The 19,866-nt window shown below is 54.8% G+C and overlaps 1 protein-coding gene across 4 annotated transcripts in view; it reads left to right on the top strand.

The window, feature by feature from the left end:
- Positions 1-19,866, top strand: part of EPHB2 (EPH receptor B2) — a 152,402-nt gene that overhangs the window by 94,200 nt on the left and 38,336 nt on the right. For all 4 annotated transcript variants that reach the window (XM_063177031.1, XM_063177029.1, XM_063177030.1 and 1 more), the window contains exons 4-5: positions 1,517-1,672; positions 3,454-3,789. In XM_063177031.1, coding sequence (XP_063033101.1) covers positions 1,517-1,672; positions 3,454-3,789 — 492 coding nt within the window. The remainder of the gene's footprint in view (positions 1-1,516; positions 1,673-3,453; positions 3,790-19,866) is intronic.

Here is a 19,866-nt window from a genome sequence, read left to right as displayed (position 1 = left end):
ACAGCTCTGTGCCCCCCTCACCCGCCCTGTGGGGCTGGACACACGTGGGGTTGAGTGGCTGCTGCTTGAGGAGCATCTTCCTCACCTGTGAGGGGCTCAGAGCCTGGAGGGAGAGCCCAGCCCTCTGCTACTGCTCAGCAGAACCAACAGTTTATTTGTAATATTGAGTCATAAAATCATTAAGGTTGGGAATGTCCCCTAGGATCATTAGCCCAGCACTGCCATGTGGTCCCCAGGTGCCACATCTACAATGTCATGAAAACTCTGTGGGGAGTTGCAAAAGGACCCTGTGAGACAGTGTGACTAGGGAATGAGAAGGCAATTGGAATTCAAAAGAATTGAGGTGATACAAATGGGAGAAAACAACCCCAGATTCATGGGATGGTGCAATCATAGAATGGTTTGGGTTTGGAGCTGCCTTACAGACCATCTGCCATGGGACATCTTTGGTAGACCAGTTCATATACACCTGTAGAGATGAGCTGGGAGCTGGCCCAATGTCCCTCACAACTCAGATCCTGGGGCTTTCACAGTCACTGGTTAAAAAATAATGTGGGCATTGCTGAAAAAAGAGAATAAAACAGTGAATGGTGTTATGCAGTGTGGGGCACGACAGAGATTTGGACAACTCTAGAGGTCGTGGACAAGGCAGATGGTGGTTGAGTGTCCATCAGCTATGGAAATGTGGGATGGCATCAAGAATGGCAGCTTGGCTTGGAAGCAGAGAGCAGCAGTTTCTTCCTGCAGTGTGTAGTTACAGCACAGGGCTCTTTAGGGGTAAAACAGGTGCAGGACATCTGCAGGGAGTAAAAAACTGAGCGGGTAACATGGAGAAACACCGACATGGGGTATTGAGTGCAAGGAGCTGCATCTCAGAAGGGAGCGGGGAAGTGTTATGGGCAACACATGCACCTGGTTCATGCCCTGCTCCTTGGATGGTCCTGGAATCATGGAATATCCTGACTTGGATGAGATCCACAGGGATCAAATCCAACCCTTGACCCTGCACAGATCCCCCAACAATCCCACCCTGTGTGTCCCTGCAGCAGTGTCCAAATGCTCCTGGAGCTCTGGCAGCCTCAGGGCTGTGCCCATTCCCTGGGAGCCTGGGCAGTGGCAGCACCCTCTGGGGAAGAACCTTTCCTCATATCCAGCCTAAACCCCTCTGACAGTTGCTGTTGGGGGAGGATTCTGGTGTCCATGGTCTGACCTGGTACAGCCACTGACATCTTATGTAGCAGTGGCTGAAAATTCCCTCTGCACTCCTACAGTCCCTGTTCTGCAGAATAGAATCTGTTCTGTGCTTGGGGAACAGGGACAGAGGTGTCTATGTGGGGACCCACCTCTGCAGGTGCCTCCTCAGGGCCTTCCCAACAGCTGCACCTTCTCTGTGGTGCCCACCTGCAGCTGTCAGGATTTCCTTTGCACTCTGCAGAGCCCCAGGGATGGTTTGGGCAGCTCCAGGCATCCCTCCAGCCCCCTTCTCACTGCTCACCACTGCTCTCTTCTCTTCCAGGCTGTCCCTCGGGAACATTCAAGGCCAGCCAGGGGGATGAAGGGTGTGTCCACTGCCCCATCAACAGCCGGACAACCTCGGAAGGGGCCACAAACTGCGTGTGCCGGAATGGATATTACCGGGCAGATGCCGACCCCGTGGACATGCCGTGCACCAGTATGTGGGGCTGGGCAGCTGGGAGGGACCACGTGGTGGGGAAAGGACATGGCACTCAGTCAGAGCACTGAGGGGTGCTTGACAAGGTGTCTGTCCCAGTGGGGTTTTGGGGCCGCTACACAAACTAACTGGTAAATTTTGCCCGGACTTTCACACAATCAAATTAGCGTGGGGTAAGAGGACTGGTTTCATTCTTCCTCTTTGCTTTGGATGTCCAGCTTGCTGCACACATCCCTGACACCAAGAGAAGTAGGGATTTATTAAGAGGCCTCAGATAGATCCACCTTGGGCAGCTCAACCCAAAATGGCCACAGAAATGGATGACAGATCACGGGGTTTCACACTTTTATATGTTTTGGTCCATTTGCATATTGGAGCTAATTGTCCAATCACAGCTTTAGCCCATGGAGTCCCATCCTTCTTGTTTTTTCTCTTCAGCCCACATTGGTTATGCTTTTGAGTCTGAGATCTGGATCATTTGTCCTTGGTCCCCAGCTAGACCAGGAACTGTTTTATCTACCTACTCTGTGAAGAGAGCTCACCATCCCCTAATATGAAGCCTAGACTTGCACACTAAAGCAGAATAGAATCTGAAAAATGTAAAAGCGAAAACCTGAGGCATCAGGGGTGGGCAGGGTGCCTGGGCAGTGCTGGCTGAGCCACTGTGGGCTGGGAGCCCCTGTGGGCTGGGAGTCCTTGTGGGCTGGGAACCCTGTGGGCTGAGCCCCTGTGGGCTGAGGCCCTGTGGGCTGAGCCCCTGTGGGCAGAGCCCCTGTGGGCTGGGAACCCCTGTGGGCTGGGAACCCCTGTGGGCTGAGCCCCTGTGGGCTGGGAGCCCCTGTGGGCTGAGCCCCTGTGGGCTGAGGCCCTGTGGGCTGGGAGCCCCTGTGGGCTGGGAACCCCTGTGGGCTGGGAACCCCTGCGGGCTGAGTCCCTGTGGGCTGAACCCCTGTGGGCTGAACCCCTGTGGGCTGGGAGCCCCTGTGGGCTGGGAGCCCCTGTGGGCTGAGCCCCTGTGGGCTGGGAACCCCTGTGGGCTGGGAGCCCCTGTGGGCTGGGAACCCCTGTGGGCTGGGAGCCCCTGTGGGCTGAGTCCCTGTGGGCTGAGTCCCTGTGGGCTGAGCCCCTGTGGGCTGAACCCCTGTGGGCTGAACCCCTGTGGGCTGGGAGCCCCTGTGGGCTGAGCCCCTGTGGGCTGAACCCCTGTGGGCTGAGTCCCTGTGGGCTGAGCCCCTGTGGGCTGAAGCCCTGTGGGCTGAACCCCTGTGGGCTGAGTCCCTGTGGGCTGAGTCCCTGTGGGCTGAGTCCCTGTGGGCTGGGAGCCCCTGTGGGCTGAACCCCTGTGGGCTGGGAGCCCCTGTGGGCTGAAAGCCCCTGTGGGCTGAACCCCTGTGGGCTGGGAGCTCCTGTGGGCTGGGAGCCCCTGTGGGCTGAACCCCTGTGGACTGAACCCCTGTGGGCTGGGAGCTCCTGTGGGCTGGGAGCCCCTGTGGGCTGAAAGCCCCTGTGGGCTGAACCCCTGTGGGCTGAGTCCCTGTGGGCTGAGTCCCTGTGGGCTGAGCCCCTGTGGGCTGAACCCCTGTGGGCTGAGTCCCTGTGGGCTGGGAGCTCCTGTGGGCTGAACCTCTGTGGGCTGAATCCCTGTGGGCTGGGAGCCCCTGTGGGCTGAACCCCTGTGGGCTGGGAGCCCCTGTGGGCTCGGCTCACAGAGCCTGCCCAGGGATGGGGAGGAGGAGGGCTGCAGCTGCTCACACCTTCCTGTGTGCTCCCTTTCTTTGCAGCCATCCCGTCCGCCCCGCAGGCCGTGATCTCCAGCGTGAACGAGACGTCGCTGATGCTGGAGTGGAGCCCCCCGCGGGACTCGGGGGGCCGCGAGGACCTGGTGTACAACATCATCTGCAAGAGCTGCGGGGCCGGCCGCGGGGCCTGCACGCGCTGCGGGGACAACGTGCAGTTCGCCCCGCGCCAGCTGGGCCTCACCGAGCCCCGCATCTACATCAGCGACCTGCTGGCCCACACCCAGTACACCTTCGAGATCCAGGCCGTCAACGGCGTCACCGACCAGAGCCCCTTCTCCCCGCAGTTCGCCTCTGTGAACATCACCACCAACCAGGCCGGTAAGGCCCTGTGCCCCTCCCTCACAGCTCCCACAGCAGGGTGGGGTGGGATGGGGGAATGCCCTGTGAAGGCTGAGCTAGAACACAGAGCTAAAGAATAGAGGAGGCATTTATGAAGAGGTCTCAAATAAGATCCACCTTGGGCAGCACAACCCAAAATGGCCACAAAAATGGTTGACTGGTCCCAGAATCTCACACTTTTATATGTTTTGGTCCATTTGCATCTTGGAGCTAATTGTCAGCTTTAGCCCATGAAGTCCATCCTTCTTGTCTTCTCTCTTCAGCCCACATAATTTATGCTCTTGTGCCTGAGATCTGAATCAGCTGCCCTTGGGTCCCCAGTTAGAGCAGGAATACCTATTCTGTGAAGAGAGCTCACCATCCCCTAATATGAAGCCCAAACTTACACATTAAAGCAGAATAGAATCTGAAAAATATAAAAGCTAAAACCTGAGGTGTCAGGAATGGGCAGGGTCCCTGGGCAGTGCTGGCTGGGTCCCTGTGGGCTGGAAGGGGACAAGAGTGGGTTGAAGTGTTGTTTATTCCATAGTGTTGGTGGTGATGAGAGCCTGGCAATTCCTGAGTGAATCCCAAGCCCTGGGTGTCAAAATATCCCTTATTTCAGTGGAAAGCTGCAGCGTGCCCCCAAGGCAGAGCTGCCTCTCCATCATGGCAGCAGAACAGCTGGTGACACTGTCCCCTGGTGTCACAGCATCACTCTCCAGCACTGGGTGTGACTGGGCCTGAGGCTGTTGCCTCCAAGCATCATTGCAGGCACCATCAGAGTATTGCAGACACACTCCTGGTTCCTGGGGAGGGAAAGGGAAGGTGAGGTGTCTCCAGCATTTTGCTGGGAGCTGCACTCCCTGCTTGGACTGTAGAGAGAGCCAGAACAGACTGAGAAAGCAGAGGAGAGCTGCACAGGAGAGGGGCTGGGAGATGAATATTTGGGATAACAGTCTGGGAATCTGCTCCAGTTCCTGTGCCACTGCAGAGTCACCTGGTGAAGCAGCTGAAGCACAGAGCTGGGAGGGTTTCAGTGGGGTCTCCAGCTCTGTGCAGGGTGGGTTTGCTGGGGGAGGGATGGTCAGAGTGGCTGGTAGTGCTGCTCCCAGGAGGGTCCCCCTGGCAGCTGTGCTGGTGGCAGGAGCCCCACGGAGCTGCTGGCCTGGGCTGCCTTCCCAGCCCACCTGGAGCCATCTGGAGCTGGGCACAGCCTGGGGCTTGGCTGAGCGGGATTTGAGGTGGAAGGATGCCAGTGAGGCACAGCCCTGCTGGGGAGCAGGAGAGATTCTGGTTCCTCTGAAGTGCCCTGGACACTTCCTGACCCCCAGGGCTGAATTTGGCAGCCGTGGGTGACTCACCTGGAGGCCATGGTGTGTCCTGGCTGCCAGGGGTGGTGCGTGGGGTGAAACAGCAGAAGGGCAGGTGGGCATCACTTGGGCGTCACTTCCAGAGCCTGAGGACAGAGGGAACTGCAGAAATGTCTGGAGTAATTATTATGGTGCCCTCTGATGTGGAGTTAGCTTGGGAATGGGGCCAGGGTGTTTTTGAAGCCCTGGAGGCAGGTCTGACACAGGCTGAGCCATGGTTTGGCTCCAAGCAGAGACAGGCTGCCCCAAGGAGGGGGGAATGGGTCTGGATGACCAGCTTCCTTTATCTGATGGAGATGGGGTGGCTGAAATGCTGCCTGGAGCTGGGAAGACGCTCTGCACCCTCCCACCGTGGTCCTGTACTATGGATTAATCATTTGATGCTCATATTTCATACTTGCATTTCTCTGCTGTGCTTGAACCTTCATGGATCACCCGTGGCTGCTCCCACCTGAGCAGAACCAGCGAGCTGAGTCGAAGGCAAATCCTTTTCAGTCCCCTGCATCCTCCTCCTTGTGTTTCCCTGGTTTGACACTCCTTTATTATCAGGGCTCACACTTCTCAGCCTGTGTGATGTCTCTCCTAATGTATCTATTCATTAGCACTAAACACTAACTGTCTGCTTGCTAATTCCTCTGTAATTAGAGGCTCTGGATTCTTCTGCTTACACTCGCACCGGCACTGCCTGGCAGCCTTGATGTAGATCATTAGCAGTTGGTAACAGAAGCTGCAGACACAAAGGCAGAGCTGGGACAGGAGAGTGGGGGGTGCTGGGGGAGAGGAGAGGGAGCAGAGGGAGGATGAGCCTCCCTCTGCCTTGGCTCTGGATGGAGGAGCCAGCTGGGGCTGCGTTGTTGGATGTGTGATGGGGTTGTGCTCCTGCCACAGCTGGACAAAGCAAAGTGCCCACCACCCCTCGGGGTCCTGCAGCCCTGCAGGAAGCAAGGAAAACCCCCCCTGGTTCCCCAAGGGACACAGGGTGTGTGCTGGGGACCCTCTGTGATGCAGGACTGAGGAGAGATGCCCCATCACCAGCAGCATCCAGAACCTTCAGGTGTCACCAGTTCTTCAGCACCCACATTTTATAAGGGCATGGAGTGCCAGGACAAGGGAGGATGGCTCCCCCTGCCAGAGGACAGGGTTGGATGGAATATGGGGAAGGAATTCTTCCCTGGGAGGGTGAGGAGGCCCTGGCACAGGGTGCCCAGAGAAGCTGTAGTTGTCCCATCCCTGGAATTGCCCAAAACCAGGTTGGATGTGGCTTGGAGCACCCTGGGATAGTAGAAGCTGTCCCAGCCCATGGCAAGGAGTGATGAGCTTTTATATCCCTTGCAGTCCAAACCATTCTGGGTTCCCAGGAGAAATCTCCTGTGAGAGTAAGGAAACACCCCCTCTAGAGCAGCCAGAGGGAGGGAAGGTCCTGAGTGTGCCCAGGTGGGTGGCACATGCTGGGTGATGGTTGGGTGGCCATCATCCCATGGCCATGACCCCTTCCAGCTAACTTGATCCCCATGAACATGATCCTCCTGCCTTCCTGGGCAATGCCTTCTGGCACCTCTGAGCCCAGGCTGGGTTTTCTCTCTGCTCTTCTCAGCAGGCTCTCCTCGACCTCCAGCTCCACCTGTGCATCTGCAGCTCACCTGCACTGCTGCTCCTCACACCCTGCAGCTGAGCAGTACCTCATCCCCAAAGCCCAGCATCCCTTCAGGAGGGAAATCCAGAACTGTCCATGTGCTCAGTCCTGTCTGCAGGGACCATGACAGAGCCTGGGTGCCACCAAAAGTCCTTTCCCAGCCATTCCTCAACAAATGATCTGTGCCAGGAGGGTGTCAGAGAGCCGTGCCAGCATCCCAAGGGGTCAAGGAGCTGAGCCCAGGGCTCTGGATAACAACACTTGACTAATTGAGAGCCTTGCCAGGCACCAGCTCTTGCTGGCAGCCCCTGACTACAAATTTGTGGCCTTTCTTTGGGGACTGCTGGGGATGGGGAGAGTCTTGGTGCTGTGAGGGTTGGCAGGCTCTGTCCACACCGTGGACAGGCTGAGTGCCCTGGGAAAGCTGAAGGAAAGGGCTCCATGGTCAGGAATGAGTTAATAGCAGTGGGAAGGGCACTTGTTGGTAACTGGCTGCTGTGACCTGAGGAGGGAGGAAGAAGCCTTGGGCTCTGGAGTATCCAGAGAGAAATTCAAGACCTCCCAGTGGTGGGGGTAAGAGAGCATCCAGGCTCTTGGGAATGTGTCCCTTTTGTGAGCAGCTCTTGTCCCAGGGGATAAGGAGGGAGGATTAGTGCTGATGTCAGAGGCTCTTGGCTGCAAACAGAGCCACAGAGAGCCATAAAGGGCCCTTACAGAGGGAATACAAGGAGTGTGTGTGAAGGAAACCAATCCATTGTCCTGATAAACCCATCAGGATGATTTCTCCCCCTCTACAGATCCAGAAAAGTTGTTGTGATTATTTGCATTATTATTCTGGGAGGCATTTTCCAGCAGTATGTCATGACATGGTGATATGGGTTAGTGGACAAAGTGGCATTCAGTCAAAGGTTGGGCTTGATGATCTTGGAGGTTTTTCCCAACCTTCCGTGATTCTGCAGGTCTCTTGGCCAGGAAGATGTGCAGCAAACAGCCCTGCCCCGGGTGCATGCCAGGCATCAGTAGGGTTTGAATTTCAGTGGCTGGCACAGCCCAGGTGGGGTCCCAGCCCTGCAAGGTCTTTTGGGGAGGGCTGTCCCCACAGGCCTTGGAGGAGCCCATGAGCTCAAGGACAGGTGGCCACAGTCCAAAGTGAGGACATGGGACATGACCCTGCTCTGCTGGGGTCTCCTAGCACTGGACTGAGCCCAGCCTGATCCTGCTACAAACCTTGAGGAGTTCATCCATGAGCGATGGAGCACGGGTGAGACACATCCCAGGCTGTGCAGGAAGGAAGGGTTTCCCCCTCACCTTCAATCAAAGCAATTCCCTTGCAGCCACAGCCCTGGAGCTCTGCTGGCAGAGGCAGCAGGTTGGGGATCAGGTGAGGTGAAGGGGTGGGGTGGGCAGGACCAGACCTTCTCAGCAGCCATCCCAGCCTGCTGTTTGCTTGTCACATCAGTGATGCTGCTGGCTAGACAGGGACAGGAGGCTTGTACTGCCTGGGGCACAGGGAGCCTTGCTTTTATCTTCTCACTTTCAATGTGTGTCAGAGGATGTGTCTGGCTCCCTGCTTGTGAGGGAGGCACAGGAGAGCCTGTTCTGCTCTGGACACGAGCAGGAGCAGTGGCTCCTCCTGTTCTCTCTCGTGCTGCTCAGCTGGGCCCTGCTGCAGCCAGGAGTTAGTGTCTGTGAAACCAAACCTGGGAAAGTGCAGAAATTACCTCAAAGGGCTGGAATGAGCTTTCCAGAGCTTCAAAGCTCTGAGTATTTGTTTATCATAGAATCCCAGAATGGTTTGGGTTGGAAGGGACTTCAAAGATTACCCAGTCCCACCTCCTGCCATGGGCAGCGACACCTTCCACTTGCACAGGTTGCTCCAAGCCCCATCCAAGCTGGCCTTGAACTTCAACAAGATTTCGACACTCCACTTTCCTGTTTCTTCCAGAATAAAAGGCAGGAAGTTGTAACATTTGAGTATCTCAGGTTCCTCATCCAACTTCCCACTTACAGCATGGCTGCTGCCAGCAATTGTTGGTTATCTCCAAAGGCAGAGCTCTCCCCATGTCCCACTGACTTGTCCCACATCTGCACTGCCCTCCTGGGGAGGGAACTTCTTCCAATGGCCAACCTGACCCTCCCAAGCTATGATTTATGGCCATTGCTCTTCATTTGACTAAGCTTCCAAGGTTCTAGCCCAGAGATGTTTTAGATCAGCCTGAATACCAGTTCAAATCCCAGAATCCCAGAATCCCAGAATCTGGTTTGTGCTGGAGGGACCTTAAAGCTCAGCTCATTCTACCCCCTCTCATGGGCAGGGACATCTTCCACTAGACCAGGCTGCTCCAAGCCCTGTCCAGCCTGGCCTGGGACACTTCTAGGGATGGGAATTTTCCTCCAATTCAGTCCTGGCTTTAGCTAAAACACCTTTCAGGAAGAGAATTAGTCTTGAGCCATCAAGGACAGGCAGCCCAGCTGCTCCTTGTACATGAGCCTGTGTAGATTGCTGCTTTTTTTCCCAATGAAATCACTGCTTCTCTAAGGAAATACAGGACACCAGTCTGTATTTCTGTGTCTGTCAGGACACCAGTAAAACATTTGATTTGGGGAACTGCAAGCTGGAAGTGGTTCTGTGCAGTCTGTCCAGGAACTGCAGAAATGGGAGACCACAATGACCCAAGTGGGGAAGCCTCAGCTGAGCTGAGGTGACTGAGGTCCATGAGAAGCACCTTCATACTTCTTGATGTTTCAAGACCTGGTAGGATACTTCTTGTGCAGAAAACTGACACAAAAGGGAGAAAAGCAGAAATTTCCTGAGCTTTGGAGCCATCTCACACATGGAGGAGCCAGGACAAAGCCTGTTTCTCTGTGTGACAGAGCAAGCTGGAGGATCTGCTGGGCTGCTGTCCTGAGGTCACTTAAATCCCAGATTTCATCTTTTGGAGACTTCCCTGGTTGTGTTTCTGTGACAATTCGGCCTGTTCCCATGCTCCAAACCTCCTGAAACCTTGACATCCTCATGGCTGCTTCTCTTACCCTGTTAAGATCCAGACCTTACCTTCCATGGACCTGTGGAACCATCCTGGTTCCATCATCTATCTCCTCTCCCTCTTCCATTTACCCACAGCTCCCATCTCCACCCTGATGGCCACCAAAACGTGATGTGGCTTTGCTTTTGCTGCCCTCCTCCCCTCTCTTGTTGCCCCAGCCTGTTGCCTTCACTGCATCCCCCAGCCTGCAGCAGCTGGCAGTGAGTGCCCAGGAGGGACCCTGCCGTGCCCAGATCCCTTCTCCTGTGCCACTGGAGACCATCTGCAGCAGATGGCAGGAGCTCTGTCAGCTGCTGGCTCTTCAGGAGCCTCTTCCCTCTCCTGTGGTGGGCAGTTGGGGGATGTTGGCAGAGCAGGGGATGGGCTGCACTGCTGGAGCTTCCCGAGCAGATGCCCTTCCTTGCCCGCCTCCATCTCTGTGGGCTCCTCCTCCTGCTGACTCCCAGCCTTCCCTGTTGCATAAATTACACCATGAGTTTGAGGATCTTTTTCCCACATCTGCCTGGGGCTTCAGAAACCTATTGCAGTGCATCTGGATCTGACTTTGGTCAGAAACAACAGTCTGTCCATGATGGATGTGGTGGAAAGTCCCTTCTGCTGAACCAGGGGCTCCCTCAGTGTGCCCCCATCCCTGCTCTGTGCTGTGCTGGGAGCTGATGGGAAGGCTCCAGGGCTCTCCTTTTCTCCTGTGTTGCAGATGGCTGATTCATGTCTCCTGCTGCCCTTGGCAAACACAGCCCTGGGGCAGGGCCCTGGGGCAGCTGGGGAAGCTGGCAGTTGTTCCAAAGGGGTTACTGCAACTTCCTGGCTGGGTGTCCTCCAGTCCTTTTTTGGGGTCCCTGTGGGAAGGGCTGAGTCTCTGTGTGCCCCTGTGCAAGCAGGGAGGGGCTCACAGTGCCTGGCCCTCCACAGGCTGCTCCATGGCCATCCCTGCCCTGGCAGGGTGCAGGAGGCAGCTGCACCTCTGGGGCTGGGCAGGGAATGCTCTTCCCAAGAGAAAATGGGATTTCCAGAACTTTCCCCTACACAGGGAACCTGCTGGAGTTTGCCAATGCAAGAGAGCAAGGGAAAAGGTTCAGTCACAAATTAACAAGACTTAGTGATGCTGCAAGGGCTGGAGCCCCTTCAGAGCCAGGCTGGGAGAGCTGGGGGTGCTCACCTGGACAAGAGGAGGCTCCAGGAGAGCTCAGAGCCCTTCCAGGGCCTAAAGGGGCTCCAGGAGAGCTGGAGAGGGACTGGGGACAAGGGATGAAGGGACAGGACACGGGGAATGCCTTCCACTGCCAGAGGGCAGGGCTGGATGGGATATTGGGAAGGGATTCCTGGCTGTGAGGGTGGGCAGGCCCTGGCACAGGGTGCCCAGAGCAGCTGTGTCTGCCCCTGGATCCCTGGCAGTGCCCAAGGCCAGGCTGGGCAGGGCTGGGAGCAGCCTGGGCTATGGAAGGTGTCCCTGCCATGGCAGGGGTGGAAAGGTCCCTTCCAAGCTGAACCATTCTGTGGTTGCATGGATGCTCTGCAGCAGACATGTCTTTCAAGGACTATAGCTCTAAGCTTTCTATGTTTGAAATTTTGAAGTCAGGTTGTTCCTAAGGGCAGTTATCATTGCAATTAGTGCAATTAATGACAACAATTAATGACAGCAATTAATTGGCACTTTTTGGGAAAGTATATTTTTATGGAAAATCTGGGGGGCAGGTTGGAGATGGGGGGGTCTGGCTCCCTCTGTGTTCCTGCTTCCCTGCAGCTTTTGCTGGGGACATGCCATGATCTGGAGCAGATGAGTTTTCCACGTGCAGAGGGGTCCAGGAGGTGGGGACACCCTTGGCACCTTGTGACCCCAGAGCTGCTCTGGCAGCAGTGTGGGGGGTGCCAGGAGCCTCTGGAGCAGCTCCTCTGTGTGGGAACAAAGCCCTGCAGGCCGGGTGACACATGCAAACGGGACTGCAAACCCCCCTGAACAAAGAGCTCAAACACAGCCAAAGCCTCGGCTGCCTGGGCCAAGTCCTGCGCTTGTGGCATTAGCAACTGCTCTAAAGGCTGTAATCTACACCAAAGCCTGCCTTGATTTGAGTGGGGCTGCAGCCAGGACCAGCTTTGGGCTGCTTTGCCATGTTTTTAAGATTTTCCAGCGTTTGTAGTTGCAGACTCAAGGAGCTGCAGGCTGGGCCCACTGGGAAGTTTTCCAGACACTTGACACAGCGTGGGTACCTCTCTGATGGGGCCACCTTGCCAAGAACCTCGGAACAAAAACCTCACACACTGTGAAACACCAATTTTCCAGAGCTCCAGCGAGTCCAGGAATATCCCAGACCTGAGAATTTTTACTCCTTTAAGGGCAAATATTGCTTATTAAAGAGTCCCCACTGCTGCCATTCCTTGCTTTCCTCAGCTTCTGCTGGAGAGAATTGGCTCCAAAAGTGTGTGGCTCCTGAACATGGCATCACAGGGGCAGAACTGGGAAAGGAACTGGGGGGACAAATGTTGTAATAGTCCAGGAATAATGAACCCTTTCAGCAGGAGGGCCACAGACACACAAGTGCTGGTGGAGGGACTTCTGGAGGTCTCCAGCCTAACCTCCCATGCAAAGCAGGGTCACCATGGAGGGCAGGTGAAGAATCCTCCCTTCTTCCCTTCCTCATCCAGGTATTCCTCACTGTGGTGCATTCAGTGCTCGTGCTGGAGGAAGGCATCTGAGTTCAAATGCATTCTCCAGGAGCGCCCATGGTCTGTGATGCTTAAATGGCCAGAGGGAGTTTTACCCAGAAAAGCAAAAAATGAGGGAGGTTTTAACCAGAGAAACCAATTTTCAGTTCAATACCTGGATGGGTTTAGACTCTGAGCTGAACAGGAGCACAAAAACCAGGGTCCTTGGGGTCAGTGGTGGCACCTGGAGTGGGGACAGTTGGACCATTGTACAGTGACAGTCTGTACTGTCCCACCTGCTGGGGACTGTGTGGGCCTGGGGTGCTGTGGGGCAAGGAGGGAGAGCTGCAGGTGAGACAGTGCTGAGAGACATCCAGGTCTCTGGGAATGAATGTGGGCTCAGTTGTCCTGTCTGTCCCCTCTGCCCATGGTGGACAAACAGTGCTCACCCCCACCCCTGTGCCTTGCACAGAGGCCCTGTGTGCTCCTGCCACTGCAAACACAGTTCTCCAGACTGCTGGAGCCTGGATCCCCAGCCCTGAGGATTGAAGGTCAGGACAGCCCTTGCTCTGTGACTGATCACAGCAGTGTCCTGGCTGCTGCACAGCATCACCTGCAGCCTCACTGCACGGGGTGTGGGAACACTGTGCTGGGGAATGCCCTGCTCTGGACCCACAGGGGAATGCTCTGGACCCTCAGGGAATGCTCTGGACCCACAGGGAATGTTCTGGACCCACAGGGGAATGCTCTGGACCACAGGGGATGCTCTGGACCCTCAGGGATGCTCTGGACCCACAGGGAATGCTCTGGACCCACAGGGGAATGCTCTGGACCCTCAGGGAATGCTCTGGACCCACAGGGAATGTTCTGGACCCTCAGGGAATGCTCTGGACCACAGGGGATGCTCTGGACTCTCAGGGAATGCTCTGGACCACAGGGGATGCTCTGGACCACAGGGAATCCTGCTCCCCACATGTTGGAGCTGCCTGGGTCCCCCACTCAGACTGAGTCCCTGGGTGAAGGCAGTGAGGGGAAAGCTTGCCCCCTTCCCCCAAGGCTTTCCAAGTCTCCCCCTTTGCACAGTGGCAGGACAGTCACAGGCATCCCCTGCCAGATGCTCTGACAGAAATTCTGCCCTGACAGAGCCTTCTCCCCCACATCTCCCCACTCCCTGCCCTGTCCCGTGGCCTCTGGACTGGCTGGTGCCTTGCAGCATCATGGTGCATTTCCCTGCCACTCTGTCTTCAGCCGGGGGTCAGGCAGTTAATCCTGACCCCGATCACAGCCGCTGCTGCACGGGGTAATTGAAAATGCCAGAATTCCCTGCTGACCTTCCTATAATAAAAGCAGTTCCCCCCATCCAGTAACCTGACACTCCAGGGACCGAGATCTGTCAGGAGGGCTCCGAGGAGATGCTGGAAAGCTCCCAGCTGTTCACCTCGCCTTTTCCCCTGGGTGATTTCAAAGTGTTGCCAGGGAGAGGCCACGGGCTGGGCTGGCTTTGCTCTCTCTGAGTCGTGAGTGTTTTCCAGAGCAAATGTTGACTCTGTCTGACATGACATGGGTTAGTGGAATTAAAGTGATCAGAGATAGGGGGTTTGCTGCCTGTAACCTGATTCTCCCAGCTAAGCCAGCAGAGGAATGGATGCTTTGATTTTAGCGGGATCTCGACAGCGCTGCCCCACTAGGCAGGAGTAGGGGCTCAGCCTTGGGACTGGCAGGTGAGGGGGGGCTGGCTGCAGACTGGGGGGAAGATTGCATGGGTCTAAATGGGTCTAAAGATGATGAAAGAGAAGCTGTGGAGAGATCCTCGTGTCCCCCCTGCAGGCTGGAGCCACACAGTCCCACCAGACACTCCCAGGAGATGCTGCCAGCAGAGTCTGAGCCCCTGGGCTGCTCCCTGCAGTGCTGCCCTGGCTGCTGGCAGGGTCTTTTCCCATTTTATTCCCTTTACAGCAGTGCTCCAGCTTCCCAGCCTGCACACTGTGACCTCCCAGGTCACAGCAGCACCAAAGCTGCAAAGTGGCCCTGGAGTGCCATGGACATTTGTGTAGCTGGATGTGGGCTTGGTTTATTTGAGCCAGACTTCCTAAAAAACACTGGCAGGGATGGTGGCCCAAGAGTCAGGACCTGACACAGAAAATTGGCCTCTGCTATCAAAGTCTATTAGACAAGGATGCCCTGATGGGTCCTTTGGGATGGGATGAGCCAGAATACACTGAATCATAAAATCACAGAATCCCAGACTGGGTTGTGTTGAAAGGGACCTTGAAGATCATTTTATTCTACCCCCTCCCATGGGCAGGGACACCTTCCACTATCCCAGGCTGCTCCAAGCCCATCCAGCCTGGCCTTAGACTCTTCCAGGGGTGAGGCAGATAGAGGTGGGATAGGAGGGAGGTGAGCTCAGGATGTTGAAAAAGCAGGGCTGGGAGAAAGGACTAGATCCCAGATGGAAGCTCTTGTTGAATAAAAGAGAAATATGTCCTAGGAGATGTCCAAGGGCTCCTGGAACTGCTCAGAGTTGTGGTGTTGTGGGGATGGGTTAGAGAGACAAACACATGAGCTGCCTAAGAACCCTCAAATCAACTCAGAGACATAGAAGCAAAGAGAAAAATGGGCCTATTTCTTTCTCATTGCCCCAAAACAATTCTTCATTGTGTGATGCCCTCCTGCTGCTTTTTGTCAGCTTTCTCCTAATGAATTTCCCTGGGCTTTAGAGACAATTACATGAACTTTGGATGCATCGAGGATCTCTCACCCCACTCCCAGCAGAACTGGGATGATAGGAAATGCAGGAACAGCCTCCTCCCCTCCCTGAGCTGGGGGCACAGCCAAAAATACCCAGTGGAAGTGCCCAGGGGAGAGGGAAGAGCAGCTCTGCAGGGCTGAGCTGAGGCAGGGAAGTGTCACCTTGGACACACTCAGGAATATCAAACCTCAGCAAGGAGATGGGTGCTGGGTACTGAACTCAGTTTTGAGGTGTATGTTTGAAAAGGAGATTAACAAAAAATTAGAAAAGATAGAGGAGGAAGTTATCAGGCTGATAAATGTGTGAAGTGCTCAGGAAACTACTTGGAAAACAGAAAGGAATCACAGAATCATTGTCTGATTTGTGCTGCAAAGGACCTTAAAGATCTTCCAGTTCCAACACTCCATGGACAAAAAGGAAATATTTTCACTATCTTTCAGCTTGTCCATGATGACAATGCTCTTTTTCCAGACTCCTCCTCCATTTAGTTACAAAACCCAGAAAAGTTCCTGCAGTTGGGAACTGAAGTCCATCCATCTTAACGTGAAAATAAAAGGTGCATTTTAAAAGAGAGCCTGAGGGAAACCTCCCCAGGGGCCTAGTGGGCTCAGCATCTTCTGAAGTCCTCAAAGGAAGCAGGGGGTGTGTCTGTAGCATACTCAGGGGGTCAAACACAAGTGTTTCAGCTATTTTTAGCTCTGCCTGGGTTTGTGCAGGTGTTCAGACCTGGGTGTTATGGAACTTTCCCAATTCTCTGCTAAATTGCTCTGCTCTTGTGCTGTCTCATCGTGCTGCTCTGGGTTTGGTGTGACCTTCTTCAGCTTTTCCTGTGATTAAAAAGTGATTGTTTCTCCTGGAAAACTCACATTTTGTTCCTTTCTGTTTTCTTCCATTTCCCTCTTTCCCTTAAAACTTTTCACCATTTCCAGCAAGTCCCAAAGAAGCAAATATTTGTATGAAACTCAGATTCTGGCTATGCCAAGCCTGAGGCTTCATGGTGCAACCAACACCCCCCTTTGTCCCTGCAGGAGATCAGGCAAATCCTTACTTACAGATCCCAAAGCCTCTTGTGGAGGATCAGTGCAGGTTAAGCTGCCTTTGTGTGATGGATCTGTGCCACCTGGGGTTTGGTTTCCCTTAGCTGAGGGAGCCTTGAGGTGCTGCTCTGGAGCCATGGAGGTGTTATCCTCATGTCACAGCATCCTCAGAGAGCAGCTCTGCCACAGGGGAGCCTGGACATGCTTTCAGTCAAAGATGTAAAGCTGTAAAGAGAGATGTGCCTGGATGGGATCTTTAGCAAAAGCTCTTTAAAAAAAAAAAAAAAAAAGGAAGCTCTTTCATAAAAGTGGCTTCAGCTTCATAATCAGGGCCCAGACCATCACTTGTGATCTCTTACCTTTTTTTCTTTTTTTCTTTTTTTTTCTCCTTTAGAAGACATATTTTAAATTCTGGATGTGCCTCAGACACAGTGCCTGGGAGACAGGACATGTGGGGCTCGTTTACAGGGATGTGGCAGAGAAGGAATGTGTTTTATGACCAAAAATTGGGATTTTATCTAGAGCTAATCAGAAAGGCTAAGGGGTGCTGATACAGAGGGGCTACTGAGGGGAGCCCCATTCTTGGAGGTTTAAAGATTCACCTAATACAGTTTCCCTTCCTTGGTGTGGTCATGGGCCAGAAGCTCTGGGAGTCCCATCCCAGCAGCATTCCTGGGATTTGGTGCTCTAGGGAATGGAAAGGAGCAGTGGAAGAGGAGGGCTCAGTCCTGTCAGCCTTCACAGCTCTTCTCTGCTCCGTGTGGAGGCACCTGGGCCTCTTGGGTCATCCCTTTCCTCAGCACAGTCTGTGGAATGGAATGGAACATAGAATATTTCAAATGGAAACACCTACAATGATCATCTGCTCCAGCTGCTTCACCTAGACATGGATGATGAACATGGAGAGAGATCAGAGCAGCACAGCCTGGGCTGTGTCTGTCCTGCTGGTACTGACTCCACACCATGGCTCTGGGACCAAGCCAAGAGCACAGGATGCATTCCCTTGGCTGTTACCCTTTTGTTAGATGAGAGCATCAGGCTGTGTCAGACCCACCTCGTGGTACCAGAGGCATTGGCCTCTGTGAGGCTGAAGCTGCTACACTGATCCTGGGGAGGTCAGAACCAGCCTGGTGGCTTTGGTGCTTCCCTTGCCAAACCCCACTCGGACCAGACATTTCCTCCCCAGTGGGTATTTGAGCCTTCCTGGGAGACAGTCAGTCAAGCAGGACTTGAGATCCCAGTTGTTCCTTAAGGATGCCTTCCTTAAAGATGGAAAATGTGGTGTGTAGTGGGATTTGAGACCTGCCTGATTATGTCCACCTTGTGGCATTGAGCCAGCCTGGTTTGAAAGGACAATGTCTTCGGGTGTCTTCAAATCCCAGAATGATTTGGGTTGGAAGGGACCTTAAAGCCCATCCCATTCTATCCCCTGCCATGGACAGGGACACCTTCCATAGCCCAGGCTGCTCCCAGCCCCATCCAGCCTGGCCTTGGGCACTGCCAGGGATCCAGGGGCAGCCACAGCTGCTCTGGGCACCCTGTGCCAGGCCCTGCCCACTCTCACAGGGAACAATTCCTTCCCAATATCCCATCCAGCCCTGCCCTCTGGCAGTAGGAGCCATTCCCTGTGTCCTGTCCCTCCATCCCCTGTCCCCAGTCCCTCTCCAGCTCTCCTGGAGCCCCTTCAGGCCCTGGCAGGGGCTCTGAGCTCTCCCTGGAGCCTTCTCCTCTCCAGGTGAGCACCCCCAGCTCTCCCAGCCTGGCTCCAGCACAGGGGAGCTCCAGCCCTTAGAGCATCTCCATAGCCTCCTCTGGACTTGCTCCAACTCCTCCACATCCTTTCTGTGCTGGGAGCCCAGGGCTGGAGGCAGAATTGCAAGGGGGTCTCTCCAGAGGCGAGCAGAGGAGCAGAATCCCCTCCCTGGAGCTGCTGCCCGCGCTGTGGGATCAGCCCAGATGGTGTTCTGCCAGCCCAGCCCTGGCAAAGCTCAGGGGTGATCCCTTCAGGGAGGTGATGGCCATGCAGCTCTGCTGGCAACACCTGAGCATGGGGGGACCTCCTGAACCCCATCCTTCCCAAGTGTTTGCAGTTCCTGAGCCCAGGCAGTGCTCTGTGTGTGCTGCAGAGCTGCCAGCACCCCCACACTGATCCTGCAGGGCTGCCCCAGCCACAGAACTCTGCTCTGCTCCCTGGGTTGAGATAAACTGCCAAATGCCCGGCCTGGGCAGGGGTCTGGCTGTGAGCAGCGTTGTGTGGCCATGCAGGGCTCGGGGTGGTGACCACAGAAGTGTCCCTGGCATCCCTCCCGTGGGGTCACCGTGTGGGGCACGTTGGCTTTGTACATCAGTGGATTTTCATTAAGCTTGTTTTACACTCCACTGGTGGCTTCAGTGTGGTTTATTTCTCCAGCAATTCAAGGAAGCCACAGCACTGCACTGTGAGGAGTCTGAGGCCATCCCTGATCAAGAGGATGCAGAAAGTGCCTTCCAAGGACTGCAGTGGTTGGGTTTGCCTCAGTGCCCCGTGCTGATAATGCCAAGGGTGTGGGTTTGATCCCTGTATGGACCATTCACTTCAGAGATGGACTCAGTGATCTTTGTGGATCCTTTCCAACTCAAAATATTCTGTGAAATCTGTGCAATCAAATAACATTGAGGTTAAGGGATTCAGTGAGGAGCAGTGTTTCCATCAGCTATGGAATGAAGGCAGGTCTGTTTGTTTTTTGCACTTTTGGGACACACCTACCCCTGGATACCCCATCGGGATAAATCCACCTCTGTTCACACCTTCATGGTGACAGCACAGGGAGATCAAGGCTCTGAGAGTGGGGACTCTCCATATCTGATCTCCTCTGTGTGTCACAGGGCACAGTCAGCTGCCTGGGCATCGTGTCAGAATCCAGCTGAAGCTGTTCCTGCTGACTGGACCTGGGAAAGTCACTCTGAGTCTGGCTGGCTCCTCTAAACTGGTTTCAAGCTCACATATCCAGTGCCAGCCCATCCCTGATTCATGGGCCTGGGAGCCTCTCTGTGCACCCCAGGCCCTCACCTGGCATAAAGGGTGTGACAAAGGACCATGTTTTGTGTCACTGCAGAGTTAGCAAAAAGTCCAGGAGAGGGATTGATTGTTTCCATCTGCTCAGCAGTCTCAGGGCCACACCTGGGCTCCTTCATCTTCTGGGGCTCCCAGTATCACACTCCTGGACAAACTGGAGCAGGTCCAGCAGGACAAGGAGGTTACCCTGAGACTGGGGCTGGAGCATCCAAGGTGAGGGCAGCTGAGGGCTGGGTCTGATCAGCCTGGAGAGGAGGAGGCTGAGGGGCATCAAGGGGGAGAATGGTGGCAACATCCACAAGGCACAACCAGCAAAATCCCAGTGGAATGTGAGGGAAAGTTTCTGCCCCTAAGAGAAGGCAGCTGGGGGCTGCTGCTCAGAGCCTGTGGAAGCCCCACCCATGGGGATCAGACTCACTAGGTCTTATCTGGACACAGTCCTGAGCAAAATGATCTGATTTTGAAATTAGTCTGCCAGCCCGTGGGACCAGAAACCTCCAGAGGTCACTTCTGAGCTGGGCCTTGCTGTGGTTTCAT

This window comes from Melospiza melodia, chromosome 26, assembly GCF_035770615.1.
Source record: "Melospiza melodia melodia isolate bMelMel2 chromosome 26, bMelMel2.pri, whole genome shotgun sequence".
Taxonomy (NCBI): Eukaryota; Metazoa; Chordata; class Aves; order Passeriformes; family Passerellidae; genus Melospiza; species Melospiza melodia.
The sequence above is the reverse complement of the archived record's forward strand: the minus strand, read 5'-3'. Positions and strand labels throughout refer to the sequence as shown.